This window comes from Mycetomoellerius zeteki, unplaced genomic scaffold (assembly GCF_001594055.1).
Source record: "Mycetomoellerius zeteki isolate Tzet28-1 unplaced genomic scaffold, Tzet1.0 scaffold62, whole genome shotgun sequence".
Taxonomy (NCBI): Eukaryota; Metazoa; Arthropoda; class Insecta; order Hymenoptera; family Formicidae; genus Mycetomoellerius; species Mycetomoellerius zeteki.
In genome coordinates, this window is record NW_017257632.1 from 3,661,147 (window position 1) to 3,675,979 (window position 14,833).

At 37.0% G+C, this 14,833-nt stretch overlaps 1 protein-coding gene across 1 annotated transcript in view; it reads left to right on the plus strand.

Annotated features, from left to right (window-relative positions):
* Ets98B (DNA-binding protein Ets98B) overlaps positions 1-14,833 on the plus strand; it is a 42,838-nt gene that overhangs the window by 22,760 nt on the left and 5,245 nt on the right. Inside the window, 4 exon segments of the mRNA XM_018457353.1 lie at positions 10,285-10,673; positions 11,512-12,138; positions 12,140-12,153; positions 13,652-13,806. Coding sequence (XP_018312855.1) covers positions 10,285-10,673; positions 11,512-12,138; positions 12,140-12,153; positions 13,652-13,806 — 1,185 coding nt within the window.

The following is a 14,833-nucleotide window of genomic DNA, read 5'->3' on the forward strand; positions in this document are numbered from 1 at the left end:
TCTTCCGATAAGCGATGGGACTGATACCTTGTGGGATTCCCGTTGGGTCAGCAGCGCGTTTTTCACTGCAGGTACCGCAAGTATTCCGTGCGACGAAGGAAACGCAGCTGTTATCCCGAGATAAAGCGCGAGACTTAACGGCCGCGGCGCGGCGTACAAGAGACACGAAAATGGAGGAAACGCGACGAGTGTTGAGTCATTATAGGATCCGCGATGCCATCGTTTACTCACCGCGTGGCGAATTGGCGATATATAAAATATAAAGTAGCCATCGCGGGAGTTGCACTTGGTCGCCGTGTAAAACACGTACGACGCTGCAGCACTAATTGTAAGCCGCCCGTGACGTTCACTCGCGCAGCCATCGCATCGCGCATCGTTGCATTTCCGCACAGATCCTCCGACTATACGTGCGTCGTAAATTTCCGTTCTCGAGTGTTATGCGGACAATATATATAGCTATGCAGCCATACTCGCACATCTGCTCTTACCGCTGATATGTTGATTGTTACACGCTTTCTTAGCGCATTACCTGGTTGTTAAATGCGATTTCCTCTACCTTTTACACTTGCATCATAATATGTATTTTACTTGATTTAATTCAAGGAGAATCACTCGCTCACTGGTCTTCTATACACGCACTCTCTACCAATCTTTGAATTAATTGATCAATTAACGATCAATATGCATTTTCTTACTTATATCTTTGTAAAATGTGAGTGTGCCAAAGATAATTTTATTCATTTGTATGTGAATAATAAGTGAGCGATTCTATAATGTGAGTGACTCTTGATTATATTTATAACATTATCACGTCATAATTTGTTGAAGAAATGGATGAATGAAAATTTTAAGAATTCAATTAATTTAAATTGCATGCATATAAAAAACATATTATACGGGATGTCCGGCGTTTGTCATAGTCTGTAAAATATTGTGAACGGTTGTAAATTAATTAATGTGCGATCGCTATCATTTTTCCTACTTATTCATTGCTCGCACGCTGGGTAATTGATTGCGCGAATAACTACGCGACCGCGAAGAAATATTTCTCGCGCCGAGATTACACTCAGTGTGTAATAGGGGCTTTTTTTAAATCGGAATTAAATGTCCGAAATGACCTTAAGACATGTGGGACATAATTAAGGTATAACATCCACAGGTGAGATTTCACACGAAACAGCTGCCTTGAAATAAGAGAATAACCTGTTCCTGACTATATAAGGCAAAAAGAAATGTGCAAAAGAAGACGATATAGATAATGTTTAAATAAAGCAAGAAAACTTCAAACGCATATTTGTTATAAAAACGATAGAAAGAAAAAATGATAAAGAGAAATAGAAGATAAGCTCGTTGATTTGCACAGCAAAAATACCAAATATAAATAACCAAAAAATGAATAAAATGAGTGTTCGAATAATACATTAACTTGTTATTATTTAAAAGAATATACGAAAATGAAAATATTTCGACTAATATAGAGTCTTCATCAGTTAAAAAATCAGTAATAAGAAAAATAAGATAGCGCAGTTTTATTACATGTTAAAAACGTTCGAACGTAAGAAGTCAAAACTACAGACTACCAATTCAATAATTTAACGTATTAAATTGTAAATTGTTGTAATTACAATAACGTTACTAAAAAAAATTAGAAAAAGATTCATAAAGCTGATTAATTGATTCGAAATCGATAAAAAGTGCGCATGATTGAGCAAACTGTATGAGATTTAAAAATATCGTTTTGACGCTTAAGATTTAATGACGATATAAAATGGAAGATGTCCAGGTAGAAAAACATGTAATCGCGATGTTTGAGGTGAGTGAAGTACGGAATTGAAGTGGGGAAAACCTACTACTCACTAATGTTATGTATCTTATATAGATGCTGCGATACTATTTTAATGCGGCTTTATGACGTCACGAATAAAACACACACACACATGTAGTGGTGCGACGATTAATCCGGGGAGAAAAAATATGCAGATGAGGCTCGAGGGTATCGGCGTTCCGTTGTCTCCGTTGCACTAATAATGCATAGAAATCAACCGCATATAATGAGCCGCAAAAATACTTCCTGCATCTCTGTTCGAGGAATAAGTGAGTAATCCTCGACAGTTGATGTGCTGAGCGATTATAACGATGGTAGTTATGGCTGATTTCTCCGCAGACGCATAATGAATATTCCGTATGTCACTTTTGATACGCTAAAAGCAGAATTTATCGCTCGACAAGGATGAACGGTGTTGTAAGATTGTAATATGGATGTAATATCACGAAATCGATTAAAGCTGATAGAAAAGTTCGATAGAAGTTAATTCTTAACTAGTCGTTTGCATTATGAACTATTCAACGTGATAAACATGTTGTGTCTATCATATCAAAGTATTTTTCTTCCATTCTAAATATATTCTTATATAATATGTATAAAGAAATTATATTCATACCAATCAATTGACTGAAAGCTGAAAGACACTTAGAATGTATTTATGTTGAATATTGATTTTATTCGCTTGCCATTTTTATACAAGATGCGTATATTGACATTTTGTCTTACTTCATATTTTTTTCTTATTATTTTTGATTGAGTAAAAGTTTATTCTGAGGAATCCTTAAACATGTATATATGTATATCGAGCATCTTTCTTTTTGATAATTATATTTTTAATTGTATGTGTGGCTCGAGAAATTTCCTAATTATTTCATTGAATTAACGTTCTCCGTGGAACGCATAAGCAATGTTTTAACGCTTATGCCTATTTACTTTATATAAACATTTAATTTTAATAGCCGAAAGCGTGTCCTGGACCGAGACGAGTTTGAATGGGCGACGAACTGGAAACGGGGTTTCTAGAGTAATTCAGCGGTATGACGCACGCAAGCCGCAATTCCCGCGTTCAGGTTGAGGCGGCTGACATCAGTTTGCCGTATTTAGCGTTAGTGGAATTAATTGCACGATGCACGAACGTCCGAGCGAAATGAATATCCGACAAGGTGGAAGAATCCGGTCGCGAATGGCCATTCGCGCATCGCGTCTTGTTACGATGATAATTCGAGAGGAAATTCCTCTTATAAATATTCCGACTCATAAAACGACATGATGATGCGAAATAAAGATAGGTATATTTCAATATTTGTGTATATGTGTAGATCCGTATATAGAGTTTATACTTTGTTTCCACCACGTTACATTTTAATGACAGATTTTTTAGCTAACTTTAAGTTAATCTTTCCGTAAGAAAAAAAAAAACTTTGAAATCAGTATACTTTCTGTACAACACTCTATGTATAGTAACAAGTTGCATTTTGCGTGCGCGATTGACTTTCCTGCGAATTCAAAAAATGCACTGCTGAAAAATTTTGAGATTGCAACGTTGAAGGCTTCGCCTCTTTATGTTTATTTACTTTTTCATGTCACACGTTAATAATGACATTACGAAGCAATATGACTACAGGTGAGGTAATTAACAAGAATGTCAGATACAGTGGAATGACTCTTTTTAATTTAATTAATCAGTGGAATTTATATGGCAAAGACACAGTTGTGAGATAAAGACGTAGTTGTGTCAATTCAAATAAAGATATCTCTTTATATTTCTCATTAAAATCCCAAGAAAATATTAAGAATCAATTACGAAACTAAAAATCAGTTCAAGTTCATGTGATAGTTAAAATCAAAATGCAAAGTGAAATTGCAGATAGATTTATATTTTGCTATATGTATAAAGTTACATATAAAGATCTCAAAATTCTTTATAAATCCTTTTTCTCAAAATAAAATCAAGATGAAGATCTTACAAATTATGATATAATTGCTGTGTGATTGTTTCCGCACTTAATTCTTTTATAAATACTTGAAAGATCTCTGAGAATACAATGTCATATAAAAGTAGCTTCTCTTTCAACTTAGATTGCTGTTCCTTAAAATTAGAACATCATGCAAACGTTTTGATTAAAATTTATCAAGACTTTAATTAAGAGTTATTTTTGTATCTAAATCGTCACTCGAAAGAGATATGTTGTAATTGTTTGAAGTGACAACATTTCCATTAAGCTAATGAAAACGAAAATAAACTAATTGTGTATGTTACGTATAAAAATCATACTTACACATTAGACTTGTCTGCAGTATTTTGATTTCACAGCGAATGTTATTTAAAAATATACATATAAATATTTATACATATACATGTACGTGTGTGTGTGTGTGTGTTTGCAAATATATAGGAAAAAGTAACAGCACTTCTCAATATGCATCTTAGACACTCCTGTTTTTATGACTGTCTCGTAACTTTTCACTTTTTTTTTTCGCGAGCGTGCATGGAATGCTTATTCAAATATGATGACTTGGTAGACGCCACAAAGACATTTTTACAACGCACAAACGAAAACCGCGTCTCGAGGAGAGTGCCTCGTCTCTTATTTCGTGGTCACAGTGTTATCGAAGGTCGCGATTTCTCGCTCAAAATGTCAACGTGCACATCCAAAGTCCGACGAGATCATGAAAACTCGAATCGTATTACGAAACCGCGTGGCCGATAACTCGCACGTTATCGCGCTCGACGGCAAGCGTCTCAACGATGATAATTCTTGTCATCGTGACACTATACATGTTTTTCGTGTTAATAACAAGATGCATCGCGTCATAATAATCCGCGATAATTCACTGTTTATTAATTTTCAATTAGTGAGTGAGGAAACTTATTTTCGTTGCAGCTTTGGAATTACGACGACGACGATTATAGCGTTCCTTCATGATACGATTCGTATTAATTGTATTTATATGTATTATGTATTTTTATATTTTCCGAATAACAGAAACAACACACACGAAAGAAAAAGAAGAAAAATAAAAGATATTAGTACCTAGCTCCTTACACACGATTGGATCATTCATATTCTGCATATTTTTTTCTTCGGAAAACTAAGACCAAGTAAAATTTTTTTTTACACAATCTTATAAATATATGCTAAAGATGTTAAAGTATATGTAAGAATCACTTAATAATTTTACATATTTCTTAAAATGATGAAAATTAACTCGGGACACGAACGACTCATTGTGTGTAGTCAGTGTAGTAAAGGACTGGAAAATTATCAGTAACCGTTTCTATCAACATGATTTAATTTTAATCTCGGTTCAATTAACTCTTCATCTTTTTCTAATTCTTAGAATATGTATAATCTACGTTGGTGAAAAAGGGCATAAGGGTTAAGTTTCAATTAAGTTTAAGGCCGATATAGTCTATCTTTAATTAAGACTCTTATAACTATTATAAGTACGATCTTAAAATATTATGAACCAATCAGAGAACTGTATTAGCATATATAATATTGTCATTATATAATAATATCTTAAGATATTATTTAAAACGATCTTGATATAAGAACGGATTATAAATACGGGTCAGAGAGCCATATTAGCATCTTAAGATATTATTCAAGACGCTCTTGAAATAAATAACGGACTATGAATACCGGTTTTTATCTCTTGAAATCATAGAATCACAAGATGTTAATAATAGCGCGATGTTTTTCGACTCTATCGGTATACTAAATAATATGATTTTTATGTGTACAAAAAGATTCAAGACACACATTTCGGAGGAATTATTTACGTGGAAACTCGATTGCGGAGAAATACGGTGACGGGGTACCGCGTGCCGCGCCGCGCCGTGTAGTTGTGAATAAATAACGGTGTTTAAACAGGACGACCGTCTCGCGAAAATTATGAGGTCGCCCCGTGGCTGTTGCGGCCCGTGACTCCGGTGGAATCCCGTGTTTTGCGCACGGAAGGGGAGAATGCAGCTGCACCGGCGATTAGTCGAACGCGTGACGTCAACGTGGCTTGTCTTTGCGAAAGTCTCGAGAGGGAGGTAGCGAAACTCAAGGAGAGCCATTAAATGGTTCTCCATAGGAGCACCATTCTTACACATTTGCCACGCAAGTATTTCACCGGCGTGAAATAACCCATTAGATTTTACAAAACTCCTCCTTCGTTTCTCGATAAGTAGAATATTAATTACATTTCGTAATATAAAGTGATGAGAGAACAATATTAAAATGAAAATCGACCGATGAAATTAAATACACATGAATGAAAAATGCCATATTTGATCAAGGCGGTTCTTTGTGTCTCATAATATTTCTTGTAAATTTACAATTTGCGATTATATCGACAAAGTTGCATGTAACATTAAAAACTAATAAATAATTTATTGCGGAAAATATTATCTCAGCCGGGATTTAACTCTGATAAATAATCAGCGCACAGTTTGCACAAGTAATGTTATTATTATTAGACGCGAAGAACTGCCTTGATCGAATATGGCATTTTTCGCATGGTGTGATGAGAGAACAATAAGAAAACATAGATAGATTCGAATATCTATTCAGTTGGCTTATCAAAGTATTAAACGAAAAAAGATTTTCGAGTTTCAAATATAAATGTCTCAACGTACGTTAATGATGATATTTGGTTGAAAGTGTTGATCAGGCGTTTTTCAGAGATGCGATTATTTTCACGGTTGGGAGTCGCGGTCTCATGATTTCGCGCGAAGTAAGTCCAGGAAGGTTCGTTCTCCCGAGAGGTGCATCGTTCTTAGATTCCATCAGTATATAGATAAACATTCTCTTTCACTTCTCGGTGCCTTTCGAGAGGCTCCGGGAGAGAATAAGTGCGCTTTTGCCGTGCTCGCTCGTATCTCTTTGGAGCTCCCATCCGTGTGCTCGTGTATGTACGTGAGCATTCGCGTTCGCGTGCGTCACGTGCACGTACGATCAAAGTGGGAGAGGTATTGTGTCTCTACGTTGTCTGTGAGTGCGCGCGAGCGCTAGCGCGAGCACGGTGTGTCTGTGGGCATAATCGTTTATTTCGCGTCGACCTTTGCGGGGCACTACGTCAAAATGTCAGATGCGACCCCGCCTGAGCGCGAGGGAAGATGTACTGGGAACGTTGTAATGGGCTTACAAAGCGTAACAAACTGATGCGAGGTCAAACACACGACGGGCAATAAACACACGTAGAGATAAATGGGCCCTTAAGGTGCACCACACCGGGCCCGCCGCGCCGCGCCGGGAGGCGGGCGTTTCGCGTCTCTCGACGCGTATCTCTCCGATGCGATGTTTTGTTTGCCGCGAAATGAGCGTCGACGATCCGAGGGGCGAGGCCGCGATACCCGAAACTTGCGCTTGTCTCGCTCCTTTTCAGACATCAGCGTTATTTTCGTTCGTAAACGCGAGTGTTTGCAAGAACAATCGTCTCTCTTTTTTAAGTGCGAACGCTTTAAAGGATTTGTTTATATAGATATATGTATATTCCATTTTTTCTATTTATAGATATATATTTCTTTAAATATTTTATATACACTTTTCCTGGATATTATCATTAAGACTTTTTACCACGTCATGATACGTATTTCTTCTTGAGCTTCGTACCGACTTTCTCTTTATGACAATTTATGCGAATATTCCGCAACGTTCATAAGTCAACTCTAACTTTTATAGACTCCATCGTATATCCTTGTTAATATTTCTCGTTGTCAACATAAATACAGTTAAATATAATTGATTAAAGGTAATTTTTAGTTTATCTTCTAAAAAAAAAATTAATAAATATTTGTGTAAAATATGAGCACAATTACCTTATTGATTTAAAAATTGTTTCATTTTTTGGTTAGTCTTGATTCTTATGTAAAATCGTATTTGATGAGAAAGTAACATTAAAAATTAAATCAAATTTTATACGTATACTAATCAAACAATAATAAATACTCGTACAAAAATTTATTTGGATTCACTTACTCTCTTGGGAACATTTACCTTAGAAAATCATAAAAAAGAACTTGAAACTTACTTAAGAAAAACTAAAAGACATTAAAGAAACTTAAAAATTGTGAAAAATGAATATGAACGATTAAAAATTTTTTCTTTAAAATAATTGTAAAATCGATATGAATTTGTAGGTAAGCTCCTTTCGCGAGTAAATGATGTTAAGTTGATCTTACTTTAAAACTTAAGAGCACTTAAAAAATTCCAGATGCAACGGAAATGATAAAAATAATAAAACTTTGGTTTTTCTAAGATATTTTAACGTCAGTCTTGAAAAACTTTACTTTTTTAGGTTACTTTAGATTAACCTTTTACACACCTTAAATTACTTCAAAAATTTGTTTTAATAAACTCTTAATTACCTTTAAAAATCTTAACTTTATTTAAAGTAAATTTTCCCAAGAGCGCAACCATTGTATAGCCAAAACATCCTTAAGGGGATGCTAAAGTTGTCCTACTTCACCTCATTTCCATTCGGTAAAAAATCTCCGAATTGGATTTACGGATTGCAAAATTATTAGTACAGAATTAAAGTACGCACAAACAAGACCTCAGCTGCACTGGATTTCATGAGAAAATCGAAAAAAAGTTTAAAATTCGTTAAAAATTCACTTACTTTTGGCTCATACAGCTGTCACTTGAGATATTAATATTATATTTGCTTGATATAAGAGTTTTTAGTCCATATCTTGAAAATAAGTATGCAGCTGAGGTCACATTACTGGAACGAACAATACCGAGTAGAACTAACAATAAAATTAAAAGTCTAGAAGAAAAGCCTTTTCACCGAATGGAAAATACGTGTATGGGGATGCTTTGCGAAGACTGGGACTATCAACAGAACCGAAATTCCGTGTAGTAGTAGTTGCGCGGTCTATCTTGCGATAGATGGTACTGGCATATGTTAGATAAGGATAGATGTATGCGTTTAAGTGAGATAGAACGATATATAATATAATGTAAGAAATGAATGAAAGATATCATTATTATCGAATTTGGAATTAAAAAGTCTGCACTATCGACCTCGATCAAGTTCGATAATCGGTTTAGGATCTCCTTAAGTATCGAAATAGTCGCACGTCCTGGACTGCAGACAGACGGAGCAAGACGGAGCAGTACGATCGCCATGAGCGACTCGCGAAGCGTAACAAACTGACGCGGGGTCAAACACACGACGGGCAATAAACACGCTGAAAGATAAACGGGCGAGATCGGGTTCAGCCCGGGACCCGACCCAGGTCTCGGGGAAAGTATTTTGTCCGTGGATATATTGGCGCACGGCAGTTTTCGCTTTTGATATGAAGAACGCAGATCGATATGAAGAACAACATATCATCCGGACTACCAAAGATGATTGGGTTTATTGCCTCTCCCCTTTGTACATTTACGAGTATAATGTACCCTCGCGTTTACTTTACGATCCAGCCGTCAACAGATATCGAGGCTCACCTTACTCGTTACCGCACGATATCTTCTGTGGGATTGTGAGAATTATTGCTATTATAGAGATACAATAGGCCTGTTCTTTTTGGCTGAACTTTTGCACCAGTTCATCTTTCTTCCTCTTCTTTCCTCCTGGAGAGGAGGACCATTCTGATCAAATGGTTAAATCTAGTTAGAATTCTTACTAGAATTCTAGTAAATTTAATCAAGGAAATTCTGAATGTTGGTTATCTCAACTAGATTTAACCAAAATCGTTTATTTTTCATCAGAATGTCAGTTATTCAATCAAACATTTTTCTCCTTGTAAAGTATGGACTGCGCCATTCGTATCTAAATTAGTGTATCAAGGCCGTCAACAAAAATAAGAGGAAAAGAGCCTGAGGCGCGTTCGGATTCCCATCCGGGTGTTCTTCAGGTGTCACATCATCCTTGTTTAACGTTCGGTAAATAACAAGGATGGAATGATACCTGAGTGGCACTCGGATGGGAACACAGCCCCGAAAACGGCCACACTGAGAAAAATAACACTAAATTAAAATAAATATTTATTTAAATAATGTCAACTTTACATTTTACTCAATAAATACTTAAAAAAGAAATAATTGTTAAATCAAATTAATGTTTCTTATTATATCAAATAAATATATCTTTATATTTAATCAATATTTAGTTGGCATTATTAAAATAACGGATTTATTAAAAATTTAATATTTTTGTTCAGTACAATCTCCCCGTTTTTATAAGATATTGTGATTGGTTGAATAGAAGGGGATAGAGACCGTCTTTACGTATCTCTCTCATTTTTGTCGATCAATTTTATACACAGATGACGCAGTCCATGCTCTATGCTTTGACTGACTTTGACCACGACGGACGTGAGAAACGCGCCCGCGTCTCACGCGTCAGACGGGCGTCTTAGCGCCCTGCTTTCTCTTTTCTATATTTTTTTTGCAAGCTAATCGTGCTGAATGACGGTGTGTACGATCTATGTTCGATAATGTTCAATTCTGTTTCAGATGCCGCAGACGGTGCCGACCGCCGCCGGATACTCGCCGTCGTTCGACTACAGCACTTTTCAATTCGATTTGTCTCTCCTGCCGGACGATTACAGCCCGATCGGCGGCCAGGCCTGTTTGAAAAGTTCACAGATCAAGCAGGAGGTACGCTCGCCACGCTCAGGATCGCCCACGATCTATCAGAGCCCACCGTATCCGACCGGCGAATTGCCGTTGTCACCCAACTACTCGCACGAGGGTTCCTCACCGGGATATCCGACGAGCCCCTATTACGTACCCAGGAGCCCTCAGAGCGCCCAGTTTTACCCCACCAGCCCGGAACCGTCCGCCAAGCAACCGGTCAAGAGGGAGAAGAGCCTCGATCTTTTGGCTATTCTTCAGGAATCCAGGTAGATACTGCACCGCGAATAACTTTTTTTTAATTACCGCAAAATAGGATTTTACTTTGGTCTATATTTTATAAAATGTCTAATCTATAGATATCACGCATATTCAAAATCAGGATAAAACTTCTTAGCGAATTCGGTTGGATGCACTAGTGCATATTGAAGCCGTCGTACACAACGTGGCGTATAAAAAATATGTATGTGTGTGTGTTTAATATAAACATAAAAAGGGATTAAATCACGAAATCCTCAATAAGTATGCGCCAAAAAAAATGCGTCTCTCACAACTAACACTTCAGTTGTCGGTTTAGTTAAATAAAATGAGTGGACGGGGGCAAATTTGATTATAGCACAAATATTTTCTCCTTCTACCAAATATTTATTCGACATGATTTCCTTGAATTGCAATCACTGCGTTACTGTCACACTCAGCAAACATAATAGTGATTAAAAGAGAGTCGCATTTTTTTTTGGCGCATACTGTATTGAGAGTATTACATTTAATTTATTGTGCTGTTAAGTAATGGGCACCAGTATACAGTGAGTAAACTTGAGACATGCACGAAAAATACAAATGATTCGATATGGTAGAACAAAACGCCGATGTTAGATTTCGTCTCTACTTTCATGGAAAATTTAATTTTTTTTGTGTATGTAAAATGCTGTTACACTGTATTGTATATGATCATTACACGTGACGCGCGTGGGATTAAAAATCGCTAACCTCTCGCATTTAGGACCATACTTGGATGCCATTATTTCTCCTGTATGTATCCTGTCATTTTCTCTTCGTTTACAATTTTTTAACGGTAATGGATCGCGCATTTTCGCATGATTACAGACTCTTAGCCGAGAGTCTGGGTTACCGTGAGGACTCAACCGACTGCACAGTGCCCTGTACTCCGCCTCGAAGCGAAGAGGATATCTATAACAGTCTCGACGCCGACTTCCTGCCGAAGAAGGAGAACACTGGAGTGCAGGGGCATCCGTTGCTGAAAGAGATCCTTTTCAAGGAGGAACCGCGATCCGTTTCTAGCAACAACGGCTCGCCATCTTCCCTGTCCTCTTCTTCATCTTCGCCTAGTCCTTCGAGCGAATTTGAGGGTAGTTCAGCGTTGCACGAACTCCTCTTCAAGGGCGTCATCCTTCGTAAAGACCTTGTGGTAATTTCCAAGACGAGTCAGCCTAAGGTGGAACGAGGATCGCGAGAAGAATTGGCGAATCCTTTGCGAAAGGAGGAAGAACTCTTCAAGGACGGCCAGAAGAGCGATCATCAGCTGCTGCGAGAAGTGCTGAGAGATACTAGCTTCCAGAGGAAGTACAATCTAAGACCTGTCGATCTCGGCGGCGTCGGCACTGGTTTCGTCGAGGACATGGAAACCGGCGAATGCGTCGGCGACCTCGCCCGCGAACAGCTCGAGCCCGTTCTCAGTCTGGCTATTCAGCAACTACAGAAGGACTTCGACAACAGGCATTCACCCAGGTGAGTCTCCTTTAAAATGAACGTTTAATTACAATTTTATTATATAAAACAATGCGTCCTCTTGCTCATACTTCTGCAAGATGAGTCGCGTAGCTTGATTATCATACAATTTTTCTCATTGAAGCTTTGGAGAATAGCTTTGGAAATTTATAAAAAATGCACTGAATTTTTTGTAATGCAAATCAAATTAAATTAAGACAGCACAGATTAATGGATCACAATTTGCGTATTCATGCGTAATCATTATAAAATCCATACATATTATAATCGTAAATACCGGATAATGAATTAAAAAGCTGAAATGATAAATGATATGATATAAAATTATACATCCTACGGTTATCGATATTATCTCGCTAAAGATTAATTGCAAGTATAATGGAGAGTAAGTGCGTATGTCCTTATATAAGCACGCCATCTCTATAATAGTCGCCGTGACAATGGCTGTAATCACGTGTGCGTTAATTATTATTATTATCAACCTTATGGTAATCATCAAGTAAGATTTATTCTTATGTTTCTTAAGGTTTTATCATTACATCTTTTACTGAGATTATCTCGATGTTACAACTCGAGAATTATCTATTCGTGATTTTCGATGTTGTTAATTCATACGGTAGATTGTAGCGCTTATTATCATTCCAGAACTTATGAAAGTATTAAAATTGAGTCAAGCACCTCTTTCTTTAGCAGTCTCTCAAACTACTTATCGTACGTGTCCATAGTTCTAATGCAATGCTGAGATTCGTTAGTATCTCACTTCTCCATCTATAAACTCTCTCTTCGTGATCAGATACTGTGGAAATATTCACTCCGTGCCATTCGATGATGTATAGGCGACATGATTACGAGCGAGCCATCAGAAATTCCGACGCGCACTTCGGTTTTCTCGGTTAAGTATCAGCTAGTCTCGTTCCGTTAGGCCTTCTCGTTACCTTGCCGCGGGCAGTAATTTCGACGACGACAATGTCGTCGTCGTCGTCGTCGTCGTCGTCGTCGTCGTCGTTATATTCGTATTCGTTGTTGCAAATACAACTAGTTCATCTGTTAATGTGAACATGAGTCACGGTTGAAATAAATTACCAAAGCATGTCGTGCTGGCGTGCTTTCACGAGGAGTTACGAAATTATGGTGCTGTGCCGTGACGAAGACCCACGTCATCGATATAATTATGCCTTACAGATTTTTTGTTCTTAATATCCTTCTACGTTCGTATATGCAACTATTTCCGCGCGATGTTTTCTCAATAAACAAGAAACATTTTCAAACGTTGTAGCAATATTGCAACAACATTACTGCAATGCTGCTGGAATGTATCAAAATGTTTTTTGCTTTCTGGGTTAACTACACCTCAAGATTTTTCTTGGAGGATACGAATATTCATGTAAATTTAAATCTCGTTTACGGTTCTTCAAGTTTCTGATTTTTCTGCAATTACTACGTTTTTTCGGTTGGCGACCGTGAAAAGTAACATCAGATTTCCGACACTTAATTGCAGAGCCCAGACGTTGGAGCGCAGCGGATGTGGCGGCTTGGGTACAGTGGGCCAGGCGGCAATTGCAATTGCCTTCGGTGCCTATGGAGAGCTTCAACGTGGATGGCGCGACGCTGGCCTCCCTCACAGAAGAAGAATTCTGCCAGAGAGCTCCCCAGGTGAGCTCAAATATACCTTCGTTCAACCTTATAATGAAACTGAGACACAGAGATCACGTTCAAAGAATTATATGGATGATTAAAAATATTCTCTTTCTTAAATATTATTATTTAACAATTTTTTTTATTATTTATTATTTTTTCTTGGCAGGAAATATTTTACTTAACTGCAATTTTTCCATTTTCCATTAAATATCTAACGCGCAATAATCAAACTTGTTTGTTAAAAAAATTCTGATATACAAAGTCTGATTAAACAGGGAATAAGATTTCGTTGTTTACTTCTGTTTTCTCGACGCTTCTCGCGACAGAATACTTAAATGTAGGTAAATTATAAATTATGTAGATATCTGTATTCAGACATCGGTTTTAACCTCCGAGCAAAAAAGAAATTGCTCAAGACATTACAAAAAAAATTTCGCATTAAATTTTTATTCTTTACTCTTATATTTTTATCGTGTCCGACTTTTATTTTCTCGTACACTACGTTAAGCGCATGCACGACTCACAACTTTGACATGTACCGTTACGCAATGCCTTGCGTCTGCGATGATCGACCTCGTCGTGGAGATCGTACATACGTGCTTTCGACGAATCAATCAACCGCGTGATTTTCGAAATGATTTTATTTTACGTTAATGTAAGAAGGTCTGAGGCAAGAAAAAAAACACTTAAATTTATGTATGAGTTTTTTTACATGACATTCTCTCTGTATGGATGCTTGATGATGTTAGCAACGATAATAAAGTGATACTCAATCCTGAGAAAATGCATTCTTATCTGCCTCATTGATATCGTTGGATTTTTTATGGAACTTATCTTTCGTCGCGTCGCGCAAATTTATAATAGATTTTGCATTTATCGCGGTAATTGTCGTATAATGCGTCTATTTTGTTCGTAATTTCGTAATTTCTATTTTCGATAAATATTTCCATAAGTAATCACATGTTTAAAATTAAATTACTGTACTTAGGTATATATATTTCATGATTGATTAATTTTTAATAAATGTCAGTACTTATCAGTG